Consider the following 27,021-nt stretch of genomic DNA (forward strand, 5'->3'; position numbering starts at 1 on the left):
GAAGTTCTCTTTCAATGTCCTAGAATGAAAATCTGTTATTTATTGAGCCCCAGCTGAGCACCAGATAATTGTGCACCGAGCACTGTCTCATCCAACTCACTACACTCCTATGAGGCAGGTACTGTAATCCCCATTTTACAGATAAAGAAATGGAGGGTTAGAAAGATGGGAGTATCTTCCAAAAATTATCCAGCTGGGAATTCAGGTTTTCGAAATCAGGGTGTACCTGGACCTATAAAGAGTACCCGACTCTTTACAATGATGTGGAAAATGGTACTGGAGAGATGGACGCTCAAAGGGAACAGAAAGAATACTAGATAAATTAACTCTTTGTTGTAAAAAACAGCCTGTACCCTGTAGAATGATGGTTCTTTTCCTTTTCTGAATCACAGTTCCCTTTGACAATTAGATGAAGCCAGGGGAAAATTGTGATTGTCGTTTGTCATATATAATTTCAAGTTATAATTAGTTATCCAGTGGCACACACCCTTACCTGACTTACCGGCCAGAAACAGCAACAACAAAAAACACAAAACCCCTCCCTTCTGCAGAAGATGAAGGGCCTCCTTGTAGGCAGTGCACCCATCCCCATCCTCACCGTCTCACGTTGCCTGAGCTGCTTTTAACAGTTACGGAGGACAAACACAGACCACTGATTTTCTCATTGTTTTTATTAATTGGCTTTATAGGCTAAAGTGCATAGTAAAGACAAAAAAGGAAACGTATACATAGCAAAGGGATGTTTTCTCGCAAACATTAGAAAGACCTGAGATGCCTAAGTGTCAGTTCTAGGGAACACTGGACTGAGGGTGTATGTACGCAGGCCACAGACTTGGGGGCTGGCTTCTGGTGTGGACCTGGGACCTGCAGAAGCTGCTGGCACGCTAACCCTGCCCAGGTAGAAGCTGCAACAGAGGGTGTTGGGACAAAGGGTCACACTTTGGACAGGTGCTTCTGCTACCAAATGAGTCCAGTTCCACTCAAGGCCCTGGGGAACCAGCACAGCTACTGAACCTCCCCTACTAAAGGGAAAGTAACCTCCACCATCCCAAAGTGCAAGTCACAGGAAGGGTACGGGGGTCACTCAGCCTAGGCCTGCTGCACAAGCCCCCAGCCGTGGGGTCACACCTTCCCCCACCATCAGTGAATATGTAACTGGGTCATGATTGGTCCGTGAAGTCTCTGTCTCATCACATGCCTCCCTCTCCTGGAACGAAGGTGCCCAAGAAGAGGAGGGGTTCTTGTGCTCCTTGAAATGATAAGCAATTCACAAACAACAACTCTGGGCCTCTGTTTATTAGAGCAGAAGTCAGCCTGCAAGTTAGGGCCTGCCAATTTAGAATGAGTCTGCTTCACTGAGCTCACATCTGCCTCTGGAGCACTGCAGAGAAAGAACATCTGATTGAGTCAGGACCCAGAGACACTACAGGCGGCCCTGGGTGGAAGCCCAAACATGCTCCAGGCAGTCTGTCCACTAACTTGTAGGAGAGAAAAAGAAGAGAAATCTGTTAACTTTGCTCTCGGTTCTGGAGGTAAAGTGCTTACTCTAGCGCAGGGGTAAATCTAGAAACAAGTGTGGGCAAGCCCTAAAAGTGGATCCTTAAATAGGTGCTAAGACTAAAGACAATAATAAAAAACAAACCAGTTCCTTCGAGAAGGAGCTGGCCCCAGCCCTGTGGTGGCCAGGGCAGAAGGCAGTGGGCTGCCACCTTCCTACATCATCCTCCGGATCTCCTCATAGTTCATCAGGTTGTTGGCCGTGTCCGACCAGGCAGGGTGCTGGGCTCCATCCATCTCAGAAGCAAGCCGATTGCTCCTTTCCAGCGTGTGGTTCTGCCCCCCGATCACCTCCCGACACTCGGGGCACGTGGCCCTCTGCATGGCCCCCCCACAGTCGCCAATCGCGTAGATGTGGCCATTGGGGCACTTGAACCAGTGGCCACGAGGGTAGCCCATGGCTGTGACGATCTGCACGCGCTCTTCCTCTGAGATGCCCAGGCCAGAGCAGGGAAGAGTGGCTTTCAGAGCTTCCATCTTTCTCTGCACGAGCTGTGCATCCTGCTGGGTGAACTTACATGTTCTCTCCAGGATGTTCCGGACAGTGCTCACCTCTTCAGCGACGCTGCCTCTCACCTTCCCCTCGGCCATCTTGCAGCGGGTCAGGAGGGTCACCAGGTATCTGAGCCTCTGGATTTCACTTTGGAGGTCATCCAACTCCTGGCTGCTGAAGCTCAAACGCTTCTTGGCGAGCCATTCGTGAACCTGGTCTAATCGAGTCCTCACTTTGTTTTGCTCTGAGACATCCACTTTTTTCAGGGAATCATACAGGCCAGCCAGGTGGTCATAGAAGTTGATATAATTCTCAACAAGGCCCAGGTCCTTCACTGATAGATTTTTCTGGGCCAGCTTCTCTTTCAACTTCAGGAAATCTTCAGGGAGCAGCTGGCAGAGCAGGTTCTTCCCCTCCAGTACATCTGTAAGTCGCTTCTGGTTGACTGCTATCTCCCCTGCTGAGCCCAAGATCTTTTCCTTAACGACTTCAATCTCTTCCAGGCACTGTTTGAGGCTGGTTCCATATCTCAGATTTTTGCGGATGGGCACCTGGCAGATAGGGCAGACCTTCAACTTGATGGCAACTTCATCACCCTGCTCGTTCATGTAGCGGTCTAGGGCTTGCACTTCAAAGATGTGGCTGCAGTCTTCCAGCTGTACAAAGCGAGCATCTGGCTCATCCTCAGAGCCAAAGAAGATCTGGGTGACTTCTTCCTGGTGGCAGACACGGCACTTCTTGGGGCATGGTTCCCCACACAAACCAATGCAGGGGTGGCCACAAGCCAGCAGCTTGGTACAAGGCACATAGCAGGGTGGGCGGTTACAGGGCTCACAGCAGAGCCTGGTGCACTGGTAGTGCCGGCAGCGCCACGTGCAGGGCTCCACGCAGGGCGTGCACAGCTCCCCACACTTCTTCTTGCACTCGCTGTGGACGCAGCGGTTCTGACAGGTCCGCTGGCAGGGTGGGCACTCGCCAGTGCAGGGCTCCTGGCACTTGTGTGAACAGATGAGCAGGCGCTTGCAGGGCTGCTGACAGCGCTCGTGGAAGCGCCCTTCAAAGCAGCTGTGGCAGGAGCCGGGACACGGATGCCCGCAGTCCAGGATGCTGCCACACTTGGTGGTGCACTTCACTGGCAGGCCGTACTTGAGGTCTTCCACACTGCCACACTTCACCTGCTGTCTGTGCCCACACTTGAGCTTCACGGTGACCATTTCTGAACACAGCCGCACACAGTCTTCACCACACGTGTGGCTGCACCTGTGCCCACATTTTAGGACCTTGGGGCAAGGCTCCTGGCAGCAGAAATCTGACTCAGGCACAGAACACGGGACCATCTGTTTATGGCCGCACCGGAGGATGGTTTTGGGCATCTTCACCTGACAAGGCTGACACTCCTGGGAGCAGACAAGAGGGCACCGATGGCCATCCTGGCAGATCACCTTCTGGCAGGGCTTCATGCACTGGAACTCCTTGTGTGAGGAGTCATAGGGGTGGCAGGCTCGCGTGCAGACGTGCCCGCAGCCCAGCCGGAACTCACAGGGCAGGCTGCAGCCTCCTTCGGGCACTTTTTGGAAGTCAGAAGCTTTGGAAACTAAAGTGTGAGTATCGGGGTGGTTCTGGCAGCAGAGCCGGAGGGCAGAGCCGATTTGATTGTTCTCTCGAAGGGTGTGGATGATCTTGCTCCACAGGGGCACCTTGGCCAGCATCTGCATGTTCCCAATGCAGTACATGCCCTTCTTGGCGCGGGACAGGGCCACGCAGATGCGGTTGGATATCTGGAGAAAACCCACCTTGCCTTCCGGGTTGCTGCGCACGAGCGAGAGGAGGATGATGTCATTCTCCTCCCCCTGGTACTTGTCCACCACGTGGACCCTGACGCCGGCGAAGGTCTTGGCAGGCATGAGTTTGCGCAGGCAGAAGAGCTGCCCGGTGTAGGTGGTGAGGATGGTGATCTGGGAGGGCAGGTACTCCTGGCACAGGAAGTACTTGCAGAGCTCCACCACAAAGCGCGCCTCGTGCTGGTTCTGGTGGCTTTTGCCTTCTTGGATTTCCTGTTCAGGAAAGGTGTGCTCTACAAAGAAAAGGTTGGAAGAGACCCCCTGGAAAGACAAAGAAGACACATGTTAGGTTTACTCACGGCAGCTTTTTCAAGCTTCATGTGTGCTGGCCACTGGCCCTGTTCCAGGGAGGAACCTTAGAAGGCTTCTGTATACTCCGTACCACAATCTTTAATTTATGAGCATCTGCTGTGCTGACTGCTTTATATACATTAGCTCCTGCAATACGGTAATGTGATCAGGCAGCAACCATTATTCTCACCGTACAGAAGACCCTGACCCTTAGAACATATAGTTTGGTAAAGGCGACACAGCTACTAAATGGCAGAGCTGGGATTCAAAAACCCAGGTCTGTGTTCTCAACCTCTGTACCACTCCTCTTCTTAATAACTAGCTTCTTACTGTTTGGGGTTTTTGGCTTGTTTGTTTTGCTTTGTTTTGCCGCTGCTCGGCTTGTGGGATCTTGGTACCCTGATCAGGGGGAGAATCTGGGCCCTGGCAGTGAAAGCACCAAGTCCTAACCACTGGACTGCCAGGGAATTCCCAACAGCTAGCTTTGTAGAAAGCTGGCTGTATACCCTTCTGAAAGCCCCTCTTCATCCTGAGGAAAAGATAACCTCCTAGGTTGCTGACAGCATCAGAGAAAGATCAGGTAAAGCAGATTCACCTTAATCTTCTCATATTTGAGAACAGAAGGATGGTTTTCCAGATCCTGGTAAATGTGAGGAGTCAAAAGTCGGGCAATTTCAGGACGCATGCGGTGCTGAAACAAGACATGTATATCATTAAACACATTGGCAGAGAATAAATGGACGGTTTTCTAGAGACTAAGCTGCTAGTGGAAAATCTGGGGAGATGACATTTGAAAAGAACAGGGAGAAAACAGCAGAAGAGAAACAGCTCCTTCATCTGACACAAACTCACCCCAGGCTGGTCTCGTGTTATTTTCAAACAGAAAAGATAATCAGACAGAGTCATTTCATTACTAAACTAGCTTTATTTTATGAAGGCAGTTGGCAGGCTGCCAGGAGCCTTCACCTGGACATTTGGTAATAATGAAGATCTAGCTTCTCACCTGGTAATTCAGACGGACAAAAGGAATGTTTACTTTCACCAGCCGTTCAAAGAGGGACACCTCCAAGTTGAAATTCTTGGCCAGGTCATACACATTGGCGCTGGGGCGCAGCTGAAAAGAGAAACATGGCTGAGGATTGTCCACTGAAAATGCATGTTAACCATCCACCCATCCACCCACCTATCAAATGTTTTTCAAGTGACCTCTGGGTTCCAGGCTCGGCTTCAGATGATAACAGGCTCAGGGAAAAGAGTGACAAAGACCGTGAAGCCAAGAAGTAAGGGTGATGTGACGGAACGTCTGGGCGTGGAGTTTCTTTACATAGGTCTCCCTAAGAGTGACATCTGAGTTGACACCCGCATGCAGGAAGCTGGTAGTCATTCAAAAAGGAAGCCGTAAGAGGAAACAGAAAGGACAGGAGTTGGAACACAGCAAATGAGATAGATGGTGGTGTGAGGTGAGGTCAGAGAAACAGGCAGTACTCTGAGAATGCAGGTCTTTGTAGGCCACTTTAAGATGCTTGATTTTTACATTAAGTTCAATGGGTAACCACTGAAGGGTTTTAAGCTGGGGAGTAACATGACCTCATTTGAGTTTTTTTTTTTTAATTCACTTTGGTTCCTTTATGAGGAATTGATTACAGCATGGCAAAAAACAGAAGCAGTGGGATGGGGAGCATGCTGTTTTACCAGTCCACTTAAAATGCCAAGGTAAATTAAAAACAGCAAAGAGGCCAATTGGAATCAATGACGCTATCTCTAAAATACGCCCCAAATCTAAGACCTGCTCTTACACTGGACATGGGAGGTGAGGAAAAGAGGAATCACAGAAAGCCACCAACAAGCCTGAAGATGGAGGAAGGAATCAGAGGCCAGGGTCTTCCTGTCTGATTCCACCCCTGCAGAGTCAGCTCACCTTCCAGAGGGCCCAGGCCTACCTGCTGGTGGTCCCCAATCAGAATGAGGTGCTGGCAAGCTTTGCTCAGTGTGGCAATGGTATGGGCCTCAAGGACCTCTGCAGCCTCTTCCACGATGACGATCCGGGGCTCCACCTTCTGCAGGATCTGGCGGTATTTGGCAGCACCTTGAGCCAAGAGAAGAAAGAGACCCCTCTGAGTGGACATACTGGACCCCCTGTGTCACTGGGCTTTTGGACTGGTGCACCCCGAGCCTGGCTCTATTCCAACTGAGTCCTCCCATCCACCCAGGGCTCTGAGGACCACGGGACGAAAAAGAGTGCTGCTGGACAGTCTCCAGAGAAGCAACATCCCCATGCCATCACTACTGAGCACTTGCTTTCATTGCGTTTGGAACCTCGGCAATGGGATCATCAGCTGCTGAAGTTCCAAACGCAATGGAAGCAAGAGAGTGAATTTCACCAAGAGAATCCAAAACAGAGCTTGCTCTCAAGAGCTCTTCCTGGTATTTTCCTCTAACCTACTAAAGAAGTTTCTCTTTACCTGTCCCAGATAACCTGATAGGCATCTGGCACCAGCAGTAAACTCCATGCTTTCTTACCTGTGGTTGTCATTCCTACAACCTGGGCATCTTTCAGGATGTGCAGGTCTTCCTGGAGTCTCAGCTCAGCCATTCTCTCTGCTGACGTGCGGTACTGGCGTTCATAGTTGAGGATCTTTCGGCGGGTGTCAGCCTGGTACATCTGCAGCCACAGCCTGAAGAATGAGGGAGAGGAAGCCATGTGCTCTTTGAGATGTGGTGGAACCCCCTTCAGTGTGCCCTGTGCATAAGTGGAACCTACACCCTAGAGGAGGTTGCAGGCCACAGAGAAAGAAGACAAGACCCAGATGTGCAGGGACCGGAGAGTCCTGCACAACAAAAAGTGCCCAACAAAACATATGTGCAGAGGATGTATGTAAGTGGTCAGGAACCAAGGAAGGAGGGGGATAAAGAACAGATGCTAATTACTGGACAAGAGTAAAGAACTTTAAAAGCTTCAAGAAGAATTTCTCACAAATTGTCCCTACTCCATTCCTGGTAAGCCCTCTCCCCCCTTCCCCACCCTCCCCCAATTCTCCGTAAGTAAAACAGATGATGTCAGCACTCTTGCTCTAAAACCTTCCAACAGTCCTCTTCAGCCCTAAGAGGCCCTGCACAACCTGGCCCCTGCCTCCCTCTCTGACCTCACTCTCCATTTGTCTGAGCCATAGCCATGATGGTTGCCTTCTTTCAGTTTCTCAAACAAACATGCTCCCTCCCATCTCGAGGCCTTTATGCATATGGTCCTCACAAACTCATCTGCTCCCCTTCCCAAGTGGCCCTAAAAGGCCTACTATCTTTCAGACCTTGCCTCCAGTGTCACTTTCCTGGATAGCTCAGACCAGCTCAGCTCCCATGTTAATATTCTTAGCTCCTTGGTTCTTTCTTTCTTAGTGGTGATGCCTACTTGTAACTTTTTATTTGTGGGACAAACTAATTTGTCTCCCTAGTTAGACTCTAAATCCCATAGGGTAGAGTCAAGCATGTCTATTCTATCCCATGGCTGCATCTAGCACTCAGCTCAGTGGGAGTGCTTGATCAATCATCAGTTAGCACTAATGTTGAGGATTTGAAGGGCTTATATTCTAGAAACAGAAAAAGGACACCCTGGGGAAATTACATGGGCTGGCTGGGGGTGGGGGTGGGGGTGAGGATGGGGACAGGCACCATACCTATAAAGCTGCCAGCGAGAATTCAGGTCCAGTTGCCAAACATCCTGGATTTCATTGGCCTCGGCCTCAGTCATGGTGTTCAGCTTGCGAAGCTCAACCTTCACTTTCTTCTTCATTCTCTTTTTCTGGCTGCGCTGGGTCTGCAGATATCAATACCAGTTAGAGTCACAGAGCAGAGATGGGCCGGGTTCTAAGCCCAAGATGGGGGCCAGAGCATACTGAAAAATGGAACTGTCATCTCTGATGAACATCTCTTAAATGTCCCACACTCTCTCCACAGGTATTTCATTGCTAAATGAGTGCTCTGTAGCCAGTCTGTCTGGGTTCTAAGTCCCATCTACTGCTTATTAGTTGTGGGACCTACAGTCACTTACTGAACCTCTATGTGCCTCAGCCTTCCCGTCTGTAAAGTGGGAATAATAACAGCACCTCCTCACAGAGTGGCTGGACTGACTGAAGCAGTGAGACACATGGAAAGCACTTTAGAAGAGTGCTTGTACACCAGTTATTACTGAGGGTCTTTTGACCACAGTCTGCTTCTTATGCCTAAAACATACGTCACGACAATGGTGGAGATACGTCTCCCTCATTAAATGCTATACAAATCCTGCTAAGATGGTCTTAATGCCATTGTATCAAGATAGTATCTTAAACATGTGGGTGAAAAGCACCATTTAGGAGAAAGTACTCTTCCCTGGCTCTGTTAGAATCTGAGGCCATGAGCCTTTAGAAGGACTAGCATGCCAGATGGATGTCAAAATACTATGGACTCCTGTCTGCTTCAAAACCAAACAATTCAACTCCTCCTAAGGCCACACAGCAGAGAGATGCCCAATCCATGCTTCTATGTATTGTGATCGTGATTCTGTGCCTCACATATAGAGACGTTGAACTGAACTAGAAGATCAGGCTCAAAGCCAGAAGACTGGAGAAAGCTGCATTCAGTAAAAACCTGCCCTCAAAGTCCCTTAAGTCGTCAGTAGGGTTCAGCGCTCTTTTGTCATAGTAACACACGGTAAATTCTGAGCACCCCAGCGTTCTATCAAAGGAAGGAGCAGACAGAAAGTCTGGGCATTTATACTATTCTGGCTCTAAGAGAAATAACAAATTTCAAAATGAATGAAGGACAAACATTACATTCAGCCTACACAGCTTACTTCATTCTGTTTCACTTGAACCCTCTAAAATCCTAATGCCTGGGCTGGTTTGCTGTTGAGAATATCTTAAAAGCACCAAGCACCAAGGCCATCAGTGTCTGACCTGACTCAAATGTGCTACGCTTCTCTAAAAGTTCAAGAGAAGTCCTTGGCTACCTGCTTCCTGTTTTTCTAAGTTAGCATTTATTGGGAGGGCCCCTCTAAAAGGCCATAATTTCTATACCCTTGAAAACTGGACCTATCTTATACAAGGATTAGGTTATAAAAGGGGGAAATGAAAGTGAAAGTCACTCAATTGTATCTGACTCTTTGTGACCCACTGGACTATACAGTCCCTGGAATTCTCCAGGCCAGAATACTAGAGTGGGTAACCTTTCCCTTCTCCAGGGGATCTTCCCAACCCAAGGATCAAACCCAGGTCTCCCGCATTGCAGGCGGATTCTTTATCAGCTGAGTTATAAGGGAAGCCCTGTAAAAGGGTAAATTAAGCTAATAATGAGGATGAAGTGAATATAGTGCAACAGAAGGAGGTGAAAATCAGGTCAGGACAGAATGCTCTCAGGTCTCTCTTGGGAGAGTTTAACCCACAACCCCCTGGCGATAATAACTGAACTCCCCTTTCACACTCTGTTAGGGCTTTCGGGGACTGTGAGGAAGTGAGTTACCTCCCACTCTCCCGCAGCTTGCTCCTGTCTGGCTGCCGTCCTGGGGCCATAGTTGTCTAGCCTCATGGCCAGAAGCACTTTCGCCAACTCCTGGACCGCCCCATTCTCTTCCTTCTTCCGCCGCCGGGGCCGCACCACCTCTTCCTCCTCAATCATCCGGTCTGCCTGGATCAGGTCGGCCTCCTCTGCGATCTCGATCAGTGAGCCCTCTTCTTCCCCTTCCTCCTCCTCCTCCTCCTCCCTTTCTGCTTGGGCTAAGAGAGGAAAGCAGGCAGGACATGGATGGAGAGTCTTAACGTCAGAGGGTAAACAAGGGTACCTATGAGAGCTTAGATGCATGGAGACATTCTCCAGCTTAAAATGGTCAGCTCCGCTTAGAGAAACACAGGAGGAATGAAGGGGAGAAAGACACGTTTCCTTACCCACGTTTTTGTTACATTTAGAAAATCACATGAATGCATGCCTTTTTAAGGGAGATTTTACTTATGTAAATACATATACAAAGGAAAGTATACAACATAAATGTGCAATTTAAATAATAAAAATATATAAAATGAACATCCAGGTATCTTCCACCCAACCTAAGAAGCAGAAAGTTACCAATTTCTTTGAAGACATTTGTGGGCTGTACTAACTTGAATTTTTTATTACTTATTCCTCCCTTTTAACTTTACCATATATGTGTTGTTGTTAAGTCACTCAAATGTGTCCAACTCTCTGTGACCCCATGGACTGCCGCACACCAGGCACCCCCCAGTCCTTCACTATGTCCCAGAGTTTTCTCAAACTCATGTCCACTGAGTTGATGATACCACATATATAACGTATGTGTGTTAGTTGCTCAGTTGTGTCCGACTCTTTTCAACTCCATGGACTGTAGCCCACTAGGTTCTTCTGTCCATGGAATTCTCCAGGCAAGAATACTGGAGTGGATTGCTATCCCTTCTCTAGGATATAATGTATATATATCTCCAAATAATGCATTATCTAGCTTTGACTTTTCTGAGCTTTAAGTAAATGAAATCACATTGAATATATTTTCCTGTAACTTGCTTTTTTCATTCAGCATGTTTCTGAGAGTCATATTATATTGCTATATATGCTGTAATTCATTCCTTTTCACAGCTGTATCCATTATCTGAATAGATGGGTACAAATGTGGGTGGACATTTGAGTTCCTTATGTGGTTCTGCCAATCAATATCTCCACTAGTATCATATCAGAGTTCCCACTGCTCACATTCTTATGAATGTGACCCTTTATCAGTGTGGGATTATATCAAACATTTTAATTTTTGCCAGTCTAGTAGGTGTGTAATAGTATATTATTGTAGTTTTAATTCCTCTTGTTTCTAATGAGCACTCTTCATGTTTATTGGCCATGAAGATTTTGTGATGTGCTTCTTTAAGTCTTTAATTTGTTTTCCTATTAAGCTTTTATTGGTCTTTTTTGATTGATTATAGCTCTTTATAAATTCTGGGCATTACTTTAAAGTCTTGCTCTTCTAGTCTTTACCACATTCCACCATAAGATGTCATTCTAGGCAGACATGGACTTCTTACCTGTATTTTCAGGTACTGCTGAAGCAACACTTTGGGTGAAAGAACCAACACCCAGACCGAGAAACTCCAACATCATGGAATGTTTCCGGCCCTGGAAGTAAACCCATTCACTATCCTGAGGAAAGAAGAATTATTAGTCATGAGACTTCTATGACAACTCAGAATGAAGGAAAGGTCTTCTCAAGGAATCAAAAGGTAATTCCCCTAGAACTCTCTTAAAATGCAATGTTTGGGCCACTGGGTCTTTTAATAGGACTTGTATAGAATTTTAAAAACAAAATTTTCCTGCTTCTTTTGACAAAAGCAGGAGCTACGGGAGCAATGAGCCTGTATTCCTGACCGGCAACAAACGGCTGAAGAGGGCCGCTGCCACGCCTGCTCCCGTTTGTCTCAGACCTCACTACTTAACAAGGCAGTTAACTCGCCTGCTTCAGTCATTCATACGCTGACTGACCCTTTTTAAGTTTTTGGGTTTGAGCTACTATTTCACTGAATTCCTAGCCAACCACTTCACAGAGACTGTGTCATGGGCTTCCCTGGTGATCCGGTGGTTAATACTCCACGCTTCAACTTTAGGAGGGACGAGAGAAATCCCTGGTTGGGGAACTAAGATCCCTACAAGCTGCATGGCACAGCCAAAAGAGAAAAAAAAAATCCAGAGTATATCGGATACTTCTTATAAGATCCTTTGAATGCATTATTATTCTTCTTGTTGACTGCTGAGGGACCTGAAGATCACACTGGCTCAAGTCACACAGTCAGTCTGTGTGACAGGTCGGTCAAGTCCCAGGTCCTCTATATGTGCTAGGTTGCCTTGCTATGATTTGGTTTCATTTAACAAATACTTTGAGCACACTCATTAAGTTAACAGGTTTACAGATATTAACTTGCTTATCCAATAACAATCCTATAAGAATTAAGTTGATCTGTAAAAGACTGCCTTTTTGCAAGTTAAACTTACAAATACTGGCAATTTCATATAGTTCAACTAAATGTTATGATCCCCATGTGTGTGGTTTTTTTTTTTGCTGCACCTCATGGCATGTGGGATCTTAGTTCCCTGACCAGGGATCAAACCCATGCCCCCTAAAGTGGAAGCTCAAGAGTCTGAACCACTGGACCACCAGGGAAGTTCCTATCCCCCTTTATAAAAGAGGTAACAGGAACCAAAAACTTAAGTAACTCGCTTAGAGCAAAATCAGGATTCATATCCAGCAGACTGGCTCTAGAGTCTTATTTTTGACTAGTATATTCAGGTGACTTTCCTCCTGAGAAGGAATTTTTCATATCACAGCAGCATCATAGCAGATTGTAGCTAATACTTCAACTGCTACTTCTGCTGGAGGCTCCCTCCCAATACTGGACGAGAGATGCTTGAACCCCACAGGATGATTCCTCTACCTGGTTTGGTCCATTCATTAGGCTTTTCCAGTGCTGGGGGGAGATAAACTTCTCCAGATGCTGTTCCTGTAGCACCCCACGCATGGTACACTCCAGAGTCTGGGCCCCTTCATGCAGTTCTTGCTCTGACTCCTTCATTTGTGTCATGATCTACCAAGAGCAGAGGGAAATAAGTGGATGAAGAAGTATGTCATCATGCCCAGAACTCAGTCTCTGCCTTGAGGGAAAACAAAGGGAACACAGGAACAGCTAGTCTTAAAACCAGAGGATTAGTATCTAAAATGTCTAAAAGCTTCCTACCACTGGTAAGAAAAGGAAACAAATAATACAACAGGAAAACATACCAAGTATACTATGGTGGAGACTTCTCTTTCCCTTAGTAGTAAGAATTCAGAGTTATGGTTGGGCACAACACTGCCCAGCTAGAAGATGATATTTACCTGGCCAACAGGCTAGAAGAAGTGTTATGGGTGGTTTGGGGGAAGTAACTTTATGGTCCTGGCAGGGGCTGGGAGGCATGGTGTGCCCTTTTCTGTCCTTTCTCCATCTTGGACTACGAGGGCAAAGATCCCACCATAGGATTAGCAGAATGGAATGCTGGAAGGAACCTGGGTCCTTCCCAGGTTTGTGGAGCTTCCCTATCTCCCCTGGACTGCCCACCCACAAAGCCACCGCTGTCTTGGTTGGTTCTCCCTTGAGCAACCTCAGATCTCCGAAGCTGGGACTTACACTCATGTAGGCCCTTCGGAGGTGCATAGGGAGGTTGCGGCGGAATTCCCGCTTGTTCCGCAGCTCCCTCAGGGTGAACTGCTTCAGGATTTCACTGTTGCTCCTTCCACCTACCCGCACAATGCTGGGCTTTTGACACTTGTAGATGCCTAAGGAGCAAAGTGGAGCACGGGCAGAGTTAAGAGGAGCTATGCTGGATTCTCCTGGGTAAGAGCTGCATGTGTCTGGGGTGTTGGTGCAGCTGGTCCCTTAGGGTACAAACTGGTACTTTCAGGAAATCTACCCTACCAGTGAACAAGAAGGCCCCATAGATGACGTGACCTGCAGAGCAGTAAAGTGTGATGCTTCAGTGCAAAGGCTGTAGAATCACCTGGGGACCCAAGTCTTATCTTTACCACTTACTGCTATGTAACCTGGGGCAGGTCACTTAACTTGAGCCTCAGTTTCTTTGTCTGTGACTTGAAGACAGTAATATTTTCCCTATAGGGCTATAGTCTGGATAAACGAGAGAGTATCCTTCTAGCTTCTGGGGGGTGGGGGGGCTGGCCCAAAGAAAGCATTAGTAAATGCTCTCTATTACTCACTCTGTAGATATTCACTGATTGCTTATTCTGTGCTAGGCATGTGCTAGGCTCTGAAGCTAAAGTAGCCACAATGCAGGCTCAGTTCCTCATTTGTTCTCATGACTCACGGTCTATCAGAGAAGACACATAAACATTTTAACTTAATAAGATTTAATACTATAAATACATGCTGAAAGTGTGTTAACAGGGGACCTTAACTAGTTGGGTTGGGTAGGGATCTAATCTTTGAGGATCTAATTTAAATTGAGACTCCAGGAATACTAAAGATTTAATGTAGATGAAAGAAGGATATAAAAGAGTGGAAAATAATAGTCTAAGCATTATTTTCCAAAGAAAAAATAAATACATATTCATTCATTAATGCCATTAATATTTTTTGAATGTCTAGTATGTGTCAGGATCTGTGAATATAGAAAGAAACAGGACCAAAGCTCTTAGCGTTTATAGTCCAGGGTAGAGACACATACAAATAAATGGTTACATATGTGCCAATTAAGTCTTAGAAGAAAAGCAGGACCTGGGGCAAGAAGGAAAGTCCATATGAAGTGAGACCTGAGGAATGAGCTGGAACCATCTGGGCTGGATGCATCAAGACTGAGAGAGAGAAGAAAAGAAAAAGTACATGCTAGGCAGAGGGGACAGCATGGGCCAAGAAGAAGCTGGAGGAAGACAAGAAATTGTAGACAATCAGTGTGGCTGGAATTAGAACAAGGGAAGAGGTAGGACAAGAGCATAAGAATTAGGCTGGAGCAGCAACACACAGAGGAGGGCAAGGCTGCCCACTCCAGGATTCCTGCCTGAAGAATCCCATGGACAGAGGAGCCTGGTGGGCTACAGTCCATGGGGCCGCACAGTCAGACACAACCGAGCGACTAAGCACAGCACACAGACAACACACAGCCTTTCCTGTCATGCTAAGTATGGACTGTGGACTTTATTCAAAGTGCAACAGACAGCAACTGAAGTTGCTCATGGTTCAACTATATATGTCTTAATAGAGAAGTTTATTTTTTCAGCTGTGCTGCGTGGTTTGTGGAATTTCAGTTCCCTGACCAGGGAATGAACCTGCGCCGCGGTAGTGAAGCCCATAATCCTAACCACAGACCACTAGAGAACTCTCAACAGAGAACAATTTTGCCTACAGACATTACCTTCCAGAAACTGGTCCAAAGCATGATTAGTGTAACACACAACCAAGATGGGGAACTTCTGAACGCTAATTTGCCAAACAGGCTCGTTGGTTAGAAGGGCCTGAACAATTTTTAGACCCACATAGGTTTTGCCTAAAAAACAAGGAAAAAGGAGAGTTAAAAAACTTAGAGACTTTCTAAAAGGAGTAATTAATTACTTATAGCAAATTATTATTATTTAAAATTTTAAGGCAATACATTGAGATGGTTTAAAATCCTAGAACACAAATGGTTTTGTATCATGTTCTCCTCATTCTTATGTCTCCAGCTACCTAGTTCCTCTCTTGGAAACAACCAACATTACTAGTTTATTGCATAACTTTTCAGAGACAGTCATTCTATGCATACACAAACAAAGATGAATATACAGCCTTTTTCTAGCTTCCCCCTTCCTTTCTAAAATACAAATAGTAGCAGACTATTTTCACTGTTCTATATCTTGTTTTTTTCACTTACTAAAATTGGAGGTAGTTCTCTTTCAGCACAGAAAAAGAATCCTTTATTTTTCATAGTTGGAAGGAATTGTTTTTAGCTAGTTTTCTACTGACAGACATATATTAATACATTGCTTCCAATCTCACATGGTAAATTATTTAGAAATGCTTTTAATATACCATAGTAGACTTGCCTCTGTGATAGGAGGGAAAAAGTCACAGAAATCAACATTGGAGTTAAAGTTATGGGCTCATTAGTAAATGCTAAATTCTTACATGGTGTCAGGCTGAGAAGGTAGCCACTGTCCTCAAAAATACTCAATACTGAGTAATACAAGAAAATAAAAAATCTCAGTATAGCTGAATACTTTTCAGTATAGATAAATAAATGACAATTTCTTGCTTCCTTTTTTCCTTCAAATAGTATGTACCGGGTGCCACGTAGGCGTTAGACATGGGGTTAAGCACAAGAAACACAATGAGCACAACAGCCGCGGTTCTTACCTTCCTGGACTTACAGACTTGCAGAAGAGAGAAATAATCACACAAACAAATGTAAAAATCATACATGTGGGGAATGAGAACCACAAGGTACCAAGAAAACAACTGGGATTCTGGTCTACTCAATGAGACTAGAACAGGCTTCTAATCTGTCACTTCTGGGAAAGTGGCAACTGAGGAAGGCTGGGCAAGAGGGAAGAGGAATGGACGGGCTGGGAGGCTCCTGCCTCCTCCAGGGAGTGACGGAGGACAAGGCCTGGCTCCAGCAGCTGAGCTGAGGGGGCAGACTGGGGAGAAGTTTCAGAGGTAAACTTGATTGCAACAGGATAATGGTCGGGCTGGGGTGGGGAGTAGAAAAGAGTAATTCCTATGTGTTTAATTTGGAGTCTTGGATGGATAAGGAGACCTCCAGAGGAAAGAAAATCATAATTCAGTATTTACCCCATTCTCTCCCACTGCTTTCTTCTCCTTAGAATGGATACTTTTTGGGATTTCTACCTCCAAGATAACCCCTCTGTCACTTCCCCTCAAATTCACAGGTAGGCTCTTTTTTAGCAGCTGCATGTGTGTGTGTGTATGTGTGTAAAGCTAGTGTGAAATTACCAAATTATTACTATACTTGGAGCTAAGGAGTACCAATTCAAATGATAATATTAGGGGAAGTTATTTGGAACACACATATTCTGAATATACTAACAGCTCCTACAAATCAGTAAGAAAGGGAAACCATCCAATAGAAATGTCAAATACAAAAAAGCAATCCACAGAAGCAGTGATATAAGTAGCTAATAAAGATGAGAGGATATTGAATCTCACTCTTGATTAAAGAAATACAGATTAACCACTGTGATATACATTTCTAGAGGGCAATTTGGCACTACCTTAAAATTACAAATTCACATATTGTTTGACCCAGTTAGGGACTTCTCCCCTGGATATACTCTGCTTCTTTGTGAAATGACTTACAAACAAGGTTATTCACTGACATTGTTTTAGTAAATCTTTCCATAGGGAACTGGTTAAAGAGATTATAAACTAATTATAATGGAATATTATATAGTCATAAACAGGATACCACTTGTGCACCAATATGAAAGGATCACCAAGATATTTTATAAGTTAGCAAAGCAACATGCAAACTGTTTTCTAGCATACTGAATTAAAAAAAAAAGTGGGGGGAAATGGATATAAGTATGCATTTGCTTGAATATTCATAGAATATCTCAGGAAGGATAAATAGGAAGACAATAACATCGTTTGCTTTAGATAAAGGAACCTAGTGGGATGGTGAGCAGAGAAAGACATGGATTCAAAAAAAAAATTTTTGAACCAATTAAAACATAAAACTAAAATTAAAATGAGCCAAAAATTATAATCTCATAGATCAGCAAAAACTGCTGATGAGAAAAGAAGATTGATAACATACAACAAGGGAACAATGCTGGAAAGTACATAAGGAAATAGGAACACTAATTCATTCTTGGTGGCAGTACAAACTGGTACATCCTTTTCTTCTTCTAAAGCCCTGAAAGCACCACTTTACTTATGCATATTTTCCCAACATACGGGGGTCTCATCAGAAAGAACTTTCCATTTTGTTACATTAATTTCTTATCATGAGTTGCCATTATTTTATTAGTTATTTTTTAAGGACCTCTTCCCATTGTTTTTTTAATATTCTTTTGAAGGGTAATATAGCAGTACCTACTCTATTTATGTGAATTCCCACTTTAGGAAAAACACTACAGAAGTAATAAGCAGAGTACTCAAAGATAAACACACATAGAAATAGATATATGAATACTTAATAAGCACTGTCTGTGAAACTAAAAAACAAAACACAAAAAACACAACATGGTACATTCATGCCATGAATACAGGCATGTTGTAAAAAGCATGATGTACATTTCTAAATGTGACTGTAGGGTAAGGAATGTAAAAATATCCCTAACATGTAGTTATATACATACATATATAAATTGCAGACCCGTATATAATATATAAATGTAGCTTAATCTTATTTTTGTTATTTAAACAATAGGAAAAGTATGCATGTATGTATGTAAACATATAAATACACTCAAGAGACACAAAGATATATCAGTTTTAACTTTGGAAAACATCTGGAATGATGTACATCAAACTGCTAATAGCAGCTATCATTCCAGAGAAGGATTAGAGTGGCACGCAGGGCCGGGGAGAAGGCAGGGAGGTGTGTTTCCAAGAGAAACAAGTACAATGAGGTAGATGACAGAGCCAGGAGCCAGCTTCTAAACTGCCTGAGTTCTAGTCTCAGGTCTGTCAACTGCCATCTGGGTGAGCATCAACATACCATTCAATTCCTTTGTGCCTTAGTTTTTTCATCTATTAACATGGACTGGCTTCAACCTCACAGCCTAGCAATGAGTTAACATACGCAAAAAATACACTGTAGTATTTGGCACACAGGGTATTTATAGTTGATACTATTTAAATTTATATAAAATCAAGCAAATCAATACAGCCTTTGATGAAGCAGACAGAAGTCAGGCATCTCCCTAAGTCTGACCCCTTAGCAGTCTTCTCTAATCTTGTGATTTTGAACTATTACCAAGAGTCTGTATACCAAGAGTCCTCACTGAAAAATCACTATGAGCAGTTGCTTTTTTTTCAATTTTAAAAAATTTTTACCTATTTATTTTTTGAGCAGCTACTTTTTAAACAAGTTTGATGCCCATTTCAGGGGTATGTCTTAAATTGAGACATTCTAGAAACCTAGAGTCAAGCCACCCTTGCCTATCTTATAGGGCAGATGTGGTGTGCTGTGAAAAATTTTCTCTTACCTGTTCCAGGAGGTCCTTGAATAATAGCCAGTTCTCTTGTGAGAGCAAACTGCAAGGCTTCCATCTGGGAGTCATCCAGCCTCAGGGCTTCTTTTGAGGGCCACTGGCAGGGGTCTAAGACATTAACTCTGGTATATCTCAAGCCCTCAGCATTCCTCAGAGGTTCCCCAGTGGCTGAGGGATTCTTTATTAAGGGAGTGAAATCATATCTGCCTCCCATGAGCAAGTACCTTGGCTCCCTCACATCAGAGTCACACTCCACAATGTTCCTCTGGAAAGGGACATCTTCCTCTTGGACTTCCTGGAGTCCTTCCAGGACATGCCTATAGGCCTCAAAGTATGCGGTTGTCTCCACCATGAGGAAAGAGTCAGAGGGCTGGACGTCTGTGAGCAGCTGTTGGCTCTGCTCATTGAAAGAGAGCTGGACAATTCCTCGGCAGAGGTCTTCCTGCTCCCGGTTAGACACAGTAGCAAAAAGAAACGTCTCAAAGTTGTCCTTGGACATGCACACTAAGGACCCATAGAGCAATCGCTTAGAGTTCTGCCAGCGGACAAACTTCAGTGGTTTTGTGTCAAATTGCACCTTGTAGACAATACCTGTTGATGAACACACGGGGGTGATAATCCTGGTATCAAAGTAGATTCGGATGTCATCAAACTTTCTCTTCCTCAGGCCTTGGTCCTCAAAGCTTTGGAGAAGTTCCAAAATGCCCTCTCGTAGGGGTCTGACAAAATCCTCTCGTAGGAGTCTGAAGTGGGTATCCAGATAGACAGCAGTGCTGTCATATTTTCCAGAAATAATGTTGGGGCGAAGGAACGGCCTCTCATCCAAGTGCACTTCGTTGTAAGTGGGGTAAATGGGCATGGTCCGGTAGCTCTCAACATGGTCCTCCGCCCTGGGCTGCACAAGAGTGTAGGTGTCCACTCTTAAAGTGCCCTCGCGCCTCCTTTCCTGCAGATGTTCAATGATGGTCTGGACCTTCTCCAGGTTCTTCTCTGTCTCTTCTTCTATGTCAACACCAGAGGCCCGCAAAGCATTAACAGAAGCTGGCAAGAGAGAAATGAGCATGGAAGTTTCCTGTACAGAGCTGGCAGGGAAGACACTTACAAGGTCCTGGAGGAGGGAGATGATGTTGCTAATGTGTTCTGGATACTGGTTTCGAACTTCAGGGAGGGGTTCAGTGATCATCCTTACCACATAAGTTGGCAAGCAGACTTTGAGGAATTTGGAATTCTTCAATATGCCCAGGACATGGAGAACACTATGGCGGTCCATTTTGGAACTGCAAGCCTTCCGAAGAACCTGGCAGATGAGCTCAAGGAAGTCGGACTTCATAAAAGAATGAGACAAGAGTTCCTTCAGTCCTGAACATGTGGCAAGTGTAATGACCACCTCAGAGGGGTCTTTCTGCAGAAGACTTTCCAGGAACTTGTAGCCCAGTTTCTTCACCTGCTGTGGCTGTTCCGCAGGCTTTTGGTGGGGGGTCCGCCACTGCTGGAAGTCTTCATCAGGTCGTGGGGGGGGTCTGCGGTTCCTTCCCTCCTGGTTGCCATTTCTCCTCCTGGTGTCATTTTCCTGACCATGTCTTTGGCCTCTAGGCTCATCATTGGTATGCCCCTCCTGGTTCCTCCTTCCCTGATGTGGGTTCCTGCCCATGGCCCCAAACCTCTCTTCTCTTTGCCGATGAGGAAAAGGATGGTTGTTGGCCCTGGGATGCCTTCCGGGCTGGTTGGCTCCTCCTCTGAGAGCATTAGCTGGTGGGTTATTGGCCTGATTTCTAGCTCTTGGTTGTAATTCTCCATTCATAGGTCCTAAACATAGTGGAAATTTGGGGCAAACAAAAAAATCAAGATGCAAGAAAATCCAATAGTACAACAATATGAACATACTCTTATTATCCAAAACAACTAAGGAGCTTAGATTTTATTTGGAGAGAAAAAAGGTTTCCTACCAAGTCATGTAATAAATATAAAATAAATTACTATGGTTGCTGTATATATTATGAAAATATTGTTTTTTCAGGGTACAAAAAGAAAAAAGAGAATAAACATTTGATGAGTGCCTCATACATGACAGAAAATAATTACTCATTTAATCTTCGTAAGCTGGGATTATATCAGGGGCTCAAAAAGATCATCTCATTTTCTCAGTCTCTTGCCAATACCAAACAAGAGTGAAAGCATGAGTTTCATAGCCAAACAGACCTGATTCAAATCTTGGTCTAAGGACTTCCCTACTGTACAACCTTGGCTAAGTTGTATAATTTCTCTAAGCCTCACTATCTGGGTTGCTGTAAAGATTAAATGTTTATAAGATGCTTAGTATACTATCTGACATATAAAAAACTCTCATTAAATGTTAGTTATTACTAGCAGAAATACTAATCATTTTTTATTGGGAATACTCTCTTGATTTCTAGGGCCATAGTTTCTGTCTCTAAACAATTAGGTCACAGGCACCAGAGGCATCAAGTGGGGTAAAAGTATACAGGGAAATATATATTTGAACTTTGCTCAGCATCAGATGGCAAAGGGGAAGGTAGGGCTTCCTTTACCAAGATGTTTTTGAAGCCAAATAATAGATAATAAAGGAAACCAAAAAATAAAACTCAAAAGTTCTGTTTCACGTCTGAAAAATGAAACTCAAACTTTGATTCAGGAAACTGAAAAGTGAAACTCAAACTGTGACTCAGAAACCTGAAAAATGAAACTTAAGTCTTCTCCTTTCTGCAGCACGAGCTCATCCACATAGTACTTCTCTCTTACCAACCCTCAGACGAGGAGACTGCAGAAGAGCAGATGTACCCAGCAAACACATCCTGCGGATGAAGCTGAACATGTCTTTCTTGATCTGCCACACATTTCATAATGACCTTGGCCAACTTACCCAAACCCATTTTCTTTCACTTTCCTTTCCTCTAAAACTGAGTATGGAGCTGACCTAACTTAGCAGAACGACTTGGAGATTTTAAAAACAAATAAACAAAATAAGACTGTATGCAATGATTTGATGATAACAAATGTTATGAAAGTTTCAAATGAATATCATATTCAAGATGACTGTACCATTTCATGCCATTAGATCCAGAAAAATCTACCAATGTACATATTTCCTTATAACTTGTTGCTTTTACATTTACTTTTCAAACTCCCAAGATATCATTAAAAAGTCCTACTTTTAATGCTGGTCTGATTAGAAGACAATGTTTTGGAAGAATGGAAAATTGTATTATTTCTCAACCTTTCAACATTCACATAGCTCATAAAATAATATTCTATAGTTCTTCCTCATCTGTTCCACAACTGAAATTCAGAGGATATGTTGCAAACTTAGGAAAAGGCAAGACTCCATTCAGTTTTGTTTTAGACAATTCTGAGCAAACAGAATAATCACTGCAGTAGAGTGATGCTTTTGGAACTAACTTTGCTTTGGTGACTAGGACTCTAGACACATACCATCGAATACATAGCTACTAGCTATGTGTAGCTATTAAGCATTTTAAATGTGACTAGTCTGAATTAGTATGTGTAAAATGACACATGGAATTTTGAAGCCTTAGCAGAAAAAAAGTTAAACACCTCATTAAAATTTTTTATATTGGTAACATCCGAAAATGATAATATTGAACACTTCGGGGGAATAAACACAAAACTGAAATTGCTGAAGTACTATGAACACTAATTAGAAAAGGCAGGTGCACTCTTATGTTCATCACAGCATTATTTACAATAGCCAAGATATGGAAGCAGCCTAAGTGAATGAATAAAGATGTGGGGTGTATACACACACACACACACACACACACACACTGGACTATATCTCAGCTATAAAAAGAATGAAATATTACCATTTTTAACAACATGGAAGGACCTAGAGGGTATTATGGTAAATGAAATGAGGCAGAGAAAGACAAATACTCTATGACTTTATTTATAAGTGGAACTTAAAAAAAACAAAAGAAATGAACAAACACAAAAAACAGAAACAGATTTATAGATACAGAGAATAAACAGGTGATTACCAACACGGAGGGAAGTAGGGGGAGAAGAGAAATAGATGAGGCAGATTAAGAGGTACAAACTCCCAGTTATAAGATTAATAAATAGTAGAGAAATAACGTACAACACGATAAATGTAGTTAACACTGCTATATACTGTACATTAAAGTTTTTAAGAGAGTAAATCCTAAGATTTACCCTAAAAATCCTAATTTTTTCCTTCATCACAAGGAAAAAACTTTTTTTCTGTTTCTTTAGTTTTGTTTCCATATGAGATGATGGATGTTCACTAAACTTATTCTGATAATCATTTCATGATATATATATATAAGTCAAATCATTATGCTATATACCTTAAACTTACACAGTGCTCTATGTCAATCATATTTCAAAAAAACTAAAAGGAAAAAACTCCAAGAAAAGAAATATAATAATAAAATATATTCAATTATAATAAAATGATATGATTTGGATACACTGGCTTAAATAAGACAAATACCAAATTCTATTAAATTATTATTTAGTATTAAGTTTTTAAATTTCATGTCACCTGTTTCTTTTTTGTTTTTAATGATGCTACTAGAACATCAAAAATTATGTTTTTCGCTTGCATTATGTTTCTACTGGATAATGCTGCTCTAAACCAGTTATTGCCATTTCTGATACCTCATCTCTACTGTTGCTAAAGTGAATTGTACCAATTTAGAAGCTCTCTTAAGGAAAGGGGAGGGCTGTCTAGTCTCAAAGTCACTCATGCTATAGCTAAGGAATAAATCATTCTTGGTTTTTTTGACTTTGCTACTCTGCTTGCAGGATCTTAGTTCCCCAACCAGGGACTGAACCCAGGCCACTGCAGCAAAGTACTGAGTCCTAACCACTGGACCTGCAGGGAATTCTCAAGAATAAACCATTCTTTACTTGAGAGATGCAGTCAATTTTGGTGGGCCTGCTCATCCATAAGGAACTTGATTTCCTTCCCATTACAGATTTTCTTCGACTTATGTTAGGTTATTTTCTGATAAGCCCACTATAAGTTCAAAACATTAAGTTAAAAAGGCACTAAATACACCTAATCTATCAAACATCATAGCTTAGCCAAGCCTACCTTTAATGTGCTCCGAACATTAACAATAGCCTACAGTTGGGCAAACTCATCTAACACAATGCCTATTTTATAACAAAGTGTTGAATATTTCATGTAATTTACTGAATAATGTACTGAAAGAATAAGATGGTTGTCTGGATACAAGTGGTTTTAAGTGTATTAATTGCTTGCTCTTGGGACTGCAAGGCTGACCGGGAGCTAAAGCTCACTGCCATTGCCCAGCATCACAAGAGAGCATCTTAGCACACACATATCACTAGCCCAGGAAAAGTTCAAAATTCAAACCTGAAGCACAGCTTCTACTGAATGCATATTGCTTTTGGACCATCTTGTAAAGTCAAAAATCATAAGTGGAACCAACATCAATCTGGGATCGTCTAAGGGTAGAAAATCTTGCTCACCTCTGTGGTTGATATGAGGATTCCTGGGCCCCACCTCTGGACAAGGTCTTCGGTCCTCCATGTCTGAGTCACCTGATCTCCTCCACGGTCACGTTATTTCAGTTGTCTGGAAGTCCGCACGGTTTGACAGTTTTCAGCGCCTTTGAAACACAGCATCTAGCAGAAAAAGAAAAACAAACACCCAAATAGTATCAAGCTAATCCTTCTGCCTCTGTATCTTAACGCTTTGTTAACTAAGAATCAAACACAGACTTTAATCATGTGCACAAGTGTCCAACTCTGTGAATGACCAATTATGATACAAAACACGAAATTCACAATTTAGGATTAAATTCCAAAGGATCAAATTCCCCCTTCCCTGCATCCTCGTATTTTCTTGGGGTTAAGCGAGTGTCATCATTTCCCATTCAAAACTCCTGTTTGGTTTATACCTTTAGCCAAGTTACTTAATCAGTTGCTAGGTTTCATTTTCTTCTCCTATAAAGCAAACAAATATTGTTGCCAGGACAGAAAAAAGTACATTTTTGTTAACCCCAAAATCATGTACTCACCACTCCACCCAACATTTCTATTATATAATACTCTATAGCTTGCAGTACTCTATAGTTTGTAAATAATTAGTGAGCAGATATCCCTACACTACTCTTTCCAACAGAGCCAAACTGATTAAGCGCCCCCCCCACCCCCCAGAAAGAAATAACATGTTTCAAAAACCAGGAGGCTTAACATCTACTGGATACTGTTTTCTCAGGACCAACTATAAATAGAAATCTGCAGTTCCTTCCTTCTTTCTTCTACCTTGATGATTTGCAAAGATAGTCCTATAGGAGGAAGAGGAAGCCCCTTTTAAGGAAACTTCTCCATCCTACTCATACACATCATTTGGGTTGGGGCTGGGGAAAGAGTGGGTAATTGAGAGTTCACAGCAAAGGGACCTTTTCCAACTGCCCCTCTCATTGAGTTTGAACACATTCATACTTGGAAACTGTGAACATATCTGGCATTATATGAGGAGTAGTTTTTATCCTCATGAGAAAAAGGAGTCCCCTTCCTTCCTGCTGGGAATATTTTTTGAATCTCATTTTTCATTTTATCAAACCCAGTTCTCAAGGCACAAGCTCAATATTTAGAGTTTTTCTGTTTAATCATAAAAACTTTTCAGGGAACAATTCCTTCTCTTGTTGAAAAAAAAAAATACTAAAACTGAAACTCACAAATTTCTGGGATAAAAGAAACAGAAGAAGGCAAGGAAAGGGAGAAGCAGGGAAGAACAGGAAATGCTACCAAAAAAGCAAACTAGAGTGGGTTTCTTTGGGAATCAAAGCCTCAAAGGACAGGAAGAAGAAAATCAGTGATTTCAAGCCAATGGAGGAGTTAAATCAGAGAAGAATGTAATTTACCAGGGTGGGATGAAAGATGTTAGAGGAAGTCTCCAGGCTCCTGAGAGAGTAGAAGGATGGAGAAGTCCGACACCCAGGGCCTCAGCAGGTCCTGATGGAGCTATTATAGGGTCAAGGGACAGCCGGGGCTGGGTGGAGCCACGAAGAAGGTGCCCGGGCAAGGCTGAAGCCTGGAGCGGCTGGGGAGGTTGGGGAGACTGGAAGAGGTTTGGGGTTCTCAAGAAGAGGGCGGAACTGAGCTCAGCTGGGGGCTGCCTGCTGAAGCGGGGTGGGGGGGGGCGCCTGGAAGTAGGGACGGGGAGTCTAGGTGCGGAGGGTGCTTCTAGAAGAAGGGGGATGAGTGAGGTGATGGAAGGTGAGGATGAAGGAGGGGCTGTGGCAGAAAGTGAGGACGGAGATGTGGGGGATAGAGGAGAACTAGATGATGAGGATGTAGGCGGAGGTGGTGATGGAGACGCTGGGAGAGTAAGAGGGGCGCTGGGAAGAGGGGACAGGGACTCAGGTGAATGATGGGGGCGCTGAGGGGGTGACGAGTGCGGAGATGGGTGATGGAGGTGCTGAGAGAGTGATGGGGGCGCTGAGGCGGGTGATGGGGACGCGGGGGCTGAGGGGGTGGGGGGGCAGCGGGAGAGACAGGGGAAGGGTGGTCCGGGCGCCTGGAGTGGCAGCGAGCGGGACCAAGTGTGGGACAGGGGCGCGGGGCAGGGGTCGCTCACCGGGTTCCGGCGCGTCCTCTCTCAGCCGCCGCAGCCGCCGACTGGCGCTTAGACTCGGGCCCAGGCAGGTCCGCGGCCCCGCCCGGAGCCGCGCACTTTCGGTTTCCCGGCCCCTCAGACACGGGGCGGGGCAAGGGGCCGGCCGGCAGGAAGACGGAGGGAGGAGGAGGAGGTGGCCCGGGGCGCTGAGCAAGGGGGCCAGGCCCTAGCACAGCCGGCACCCCCCGCCCTGCGGCCCGTCAGGGGCGGGCGGATGCGCGGGCGTCGCCTCAGCTACCCCAGGCGGCTGGGCAGGAGGGCTCGGGCGGGCGCCGCTGAAGGGAGGGGACTGCGGGGGGCGGGTTAACAGCACCCAAGGCCGTTGTAGGCCTCAGCGGTCCCCAAAGTAGCGGGGACCCAGCGGAAGGCTCGGTGCCTGTGAAGCGCGACATGGCGGCTAGGCCGACGGGATCCGGAGGCCTAGTAGGTACAGAGCAGGGGCGGGGCTAAAGCTGCCTGGACG

At 44.5% G+C, this 27,021-nt stretch overlaps 1 protein-coding gene and 1 long non-coding RNA gene across 3 annotated transcripts; one reads left to right on the forward strand and one right to left on the reverse strand.

Moving 5' to 3' along the window:
* Positions 1–653: 653 nt before the first annotated feature.
* On the reverse strand, positions 654–27,019 carry ZNFX1 (zinc finger NFX1-type containing 1). Its single transcript, XM_043478712.1, has 14 exons — positions 26,520–27,019; positions 24,404–24,559; positions 18,899–20,710; positions 15,103–15,234; positions 13,368–13,516; positions 12,639–12,788; positions 11,238–11,352; positions 9,676–9,929; positions 7,854–7,993; positions 6,703–6,857; positions 6,123–6,268; positions 5,186–5,296; positions 4,778–4,873; positions 654–4,152 (listed from the first exon to the last, which is right to left on the reverse strand). The coding sequence occupies exons 2-14, from the start codon at positions 24,462–24,464 to the stop codon at positions 1,714–1,716; spliced, it is 5,760 nt and encodes a 1,919-aa protein (XP_043334647.1). The 5' UTR covers positions 24,465–24,559; positions 26,520–27,019; the 3' UTR covers positions 654–1,713.
* Positions 11,295–21,966, forward strand: LOC122447937. 2 transcript variants are annotated; one of them, XR_006271459.1, is made up of 3 exons: positions 11,295–11,432; positions 11,545–11,620; positions 21,632–21,966. It is a non-coding gene; the product is annotated as an uncharacterized LOC122447937 (long non-coding RNA). The 2 variants fall into 2 exon arrangements; XR_006271460.1 differs by having other exon boundaries at positions 11,329–11,432; positions 11,542–11,620.
* Positions 27,020–27,021: the final 2 nt, after the last annotated feature.

Source organism: Cervus canadensis, chromosome 10 (genome assembly GCF_019320065.1).
Source record: "Cervus canadensis isolate Bull #8, Minnesota chromosome 10, ASM1932006v1, whole genome shotgun sequence".
In the NCBI taxonomy this organism is placed as follows: domain Eukaryota; kingdom Metazoa; phylum Chordata; class Mammalia; order Artiodactyla; family Cervidae; genus Cervus; species Cervus canadensis.

Coding starts and splice junctions, on each gene's coding strand:
- ZNFX1 (XM_043478712.1), bottom strand. CDS start 24,464: ATGGAGGACCGAAGACCTTGTCCAGAGGTGGGGCCCAGGAATCCTCAT. Junction 20,711..24,403: donor TCCTCATATCAACCACAGAG/GTGAGCAAGATT, acceptor CACTATGTTTAG/GACCTATGAATGGAGAATTA. Junction 6,858..7,853: donor TCTCGCTGGCAGCTTTATAG/GTATGGTGCCTG, acceptor CTCATTCTTCAG/GCTGTGGCTGCAGATGTACC.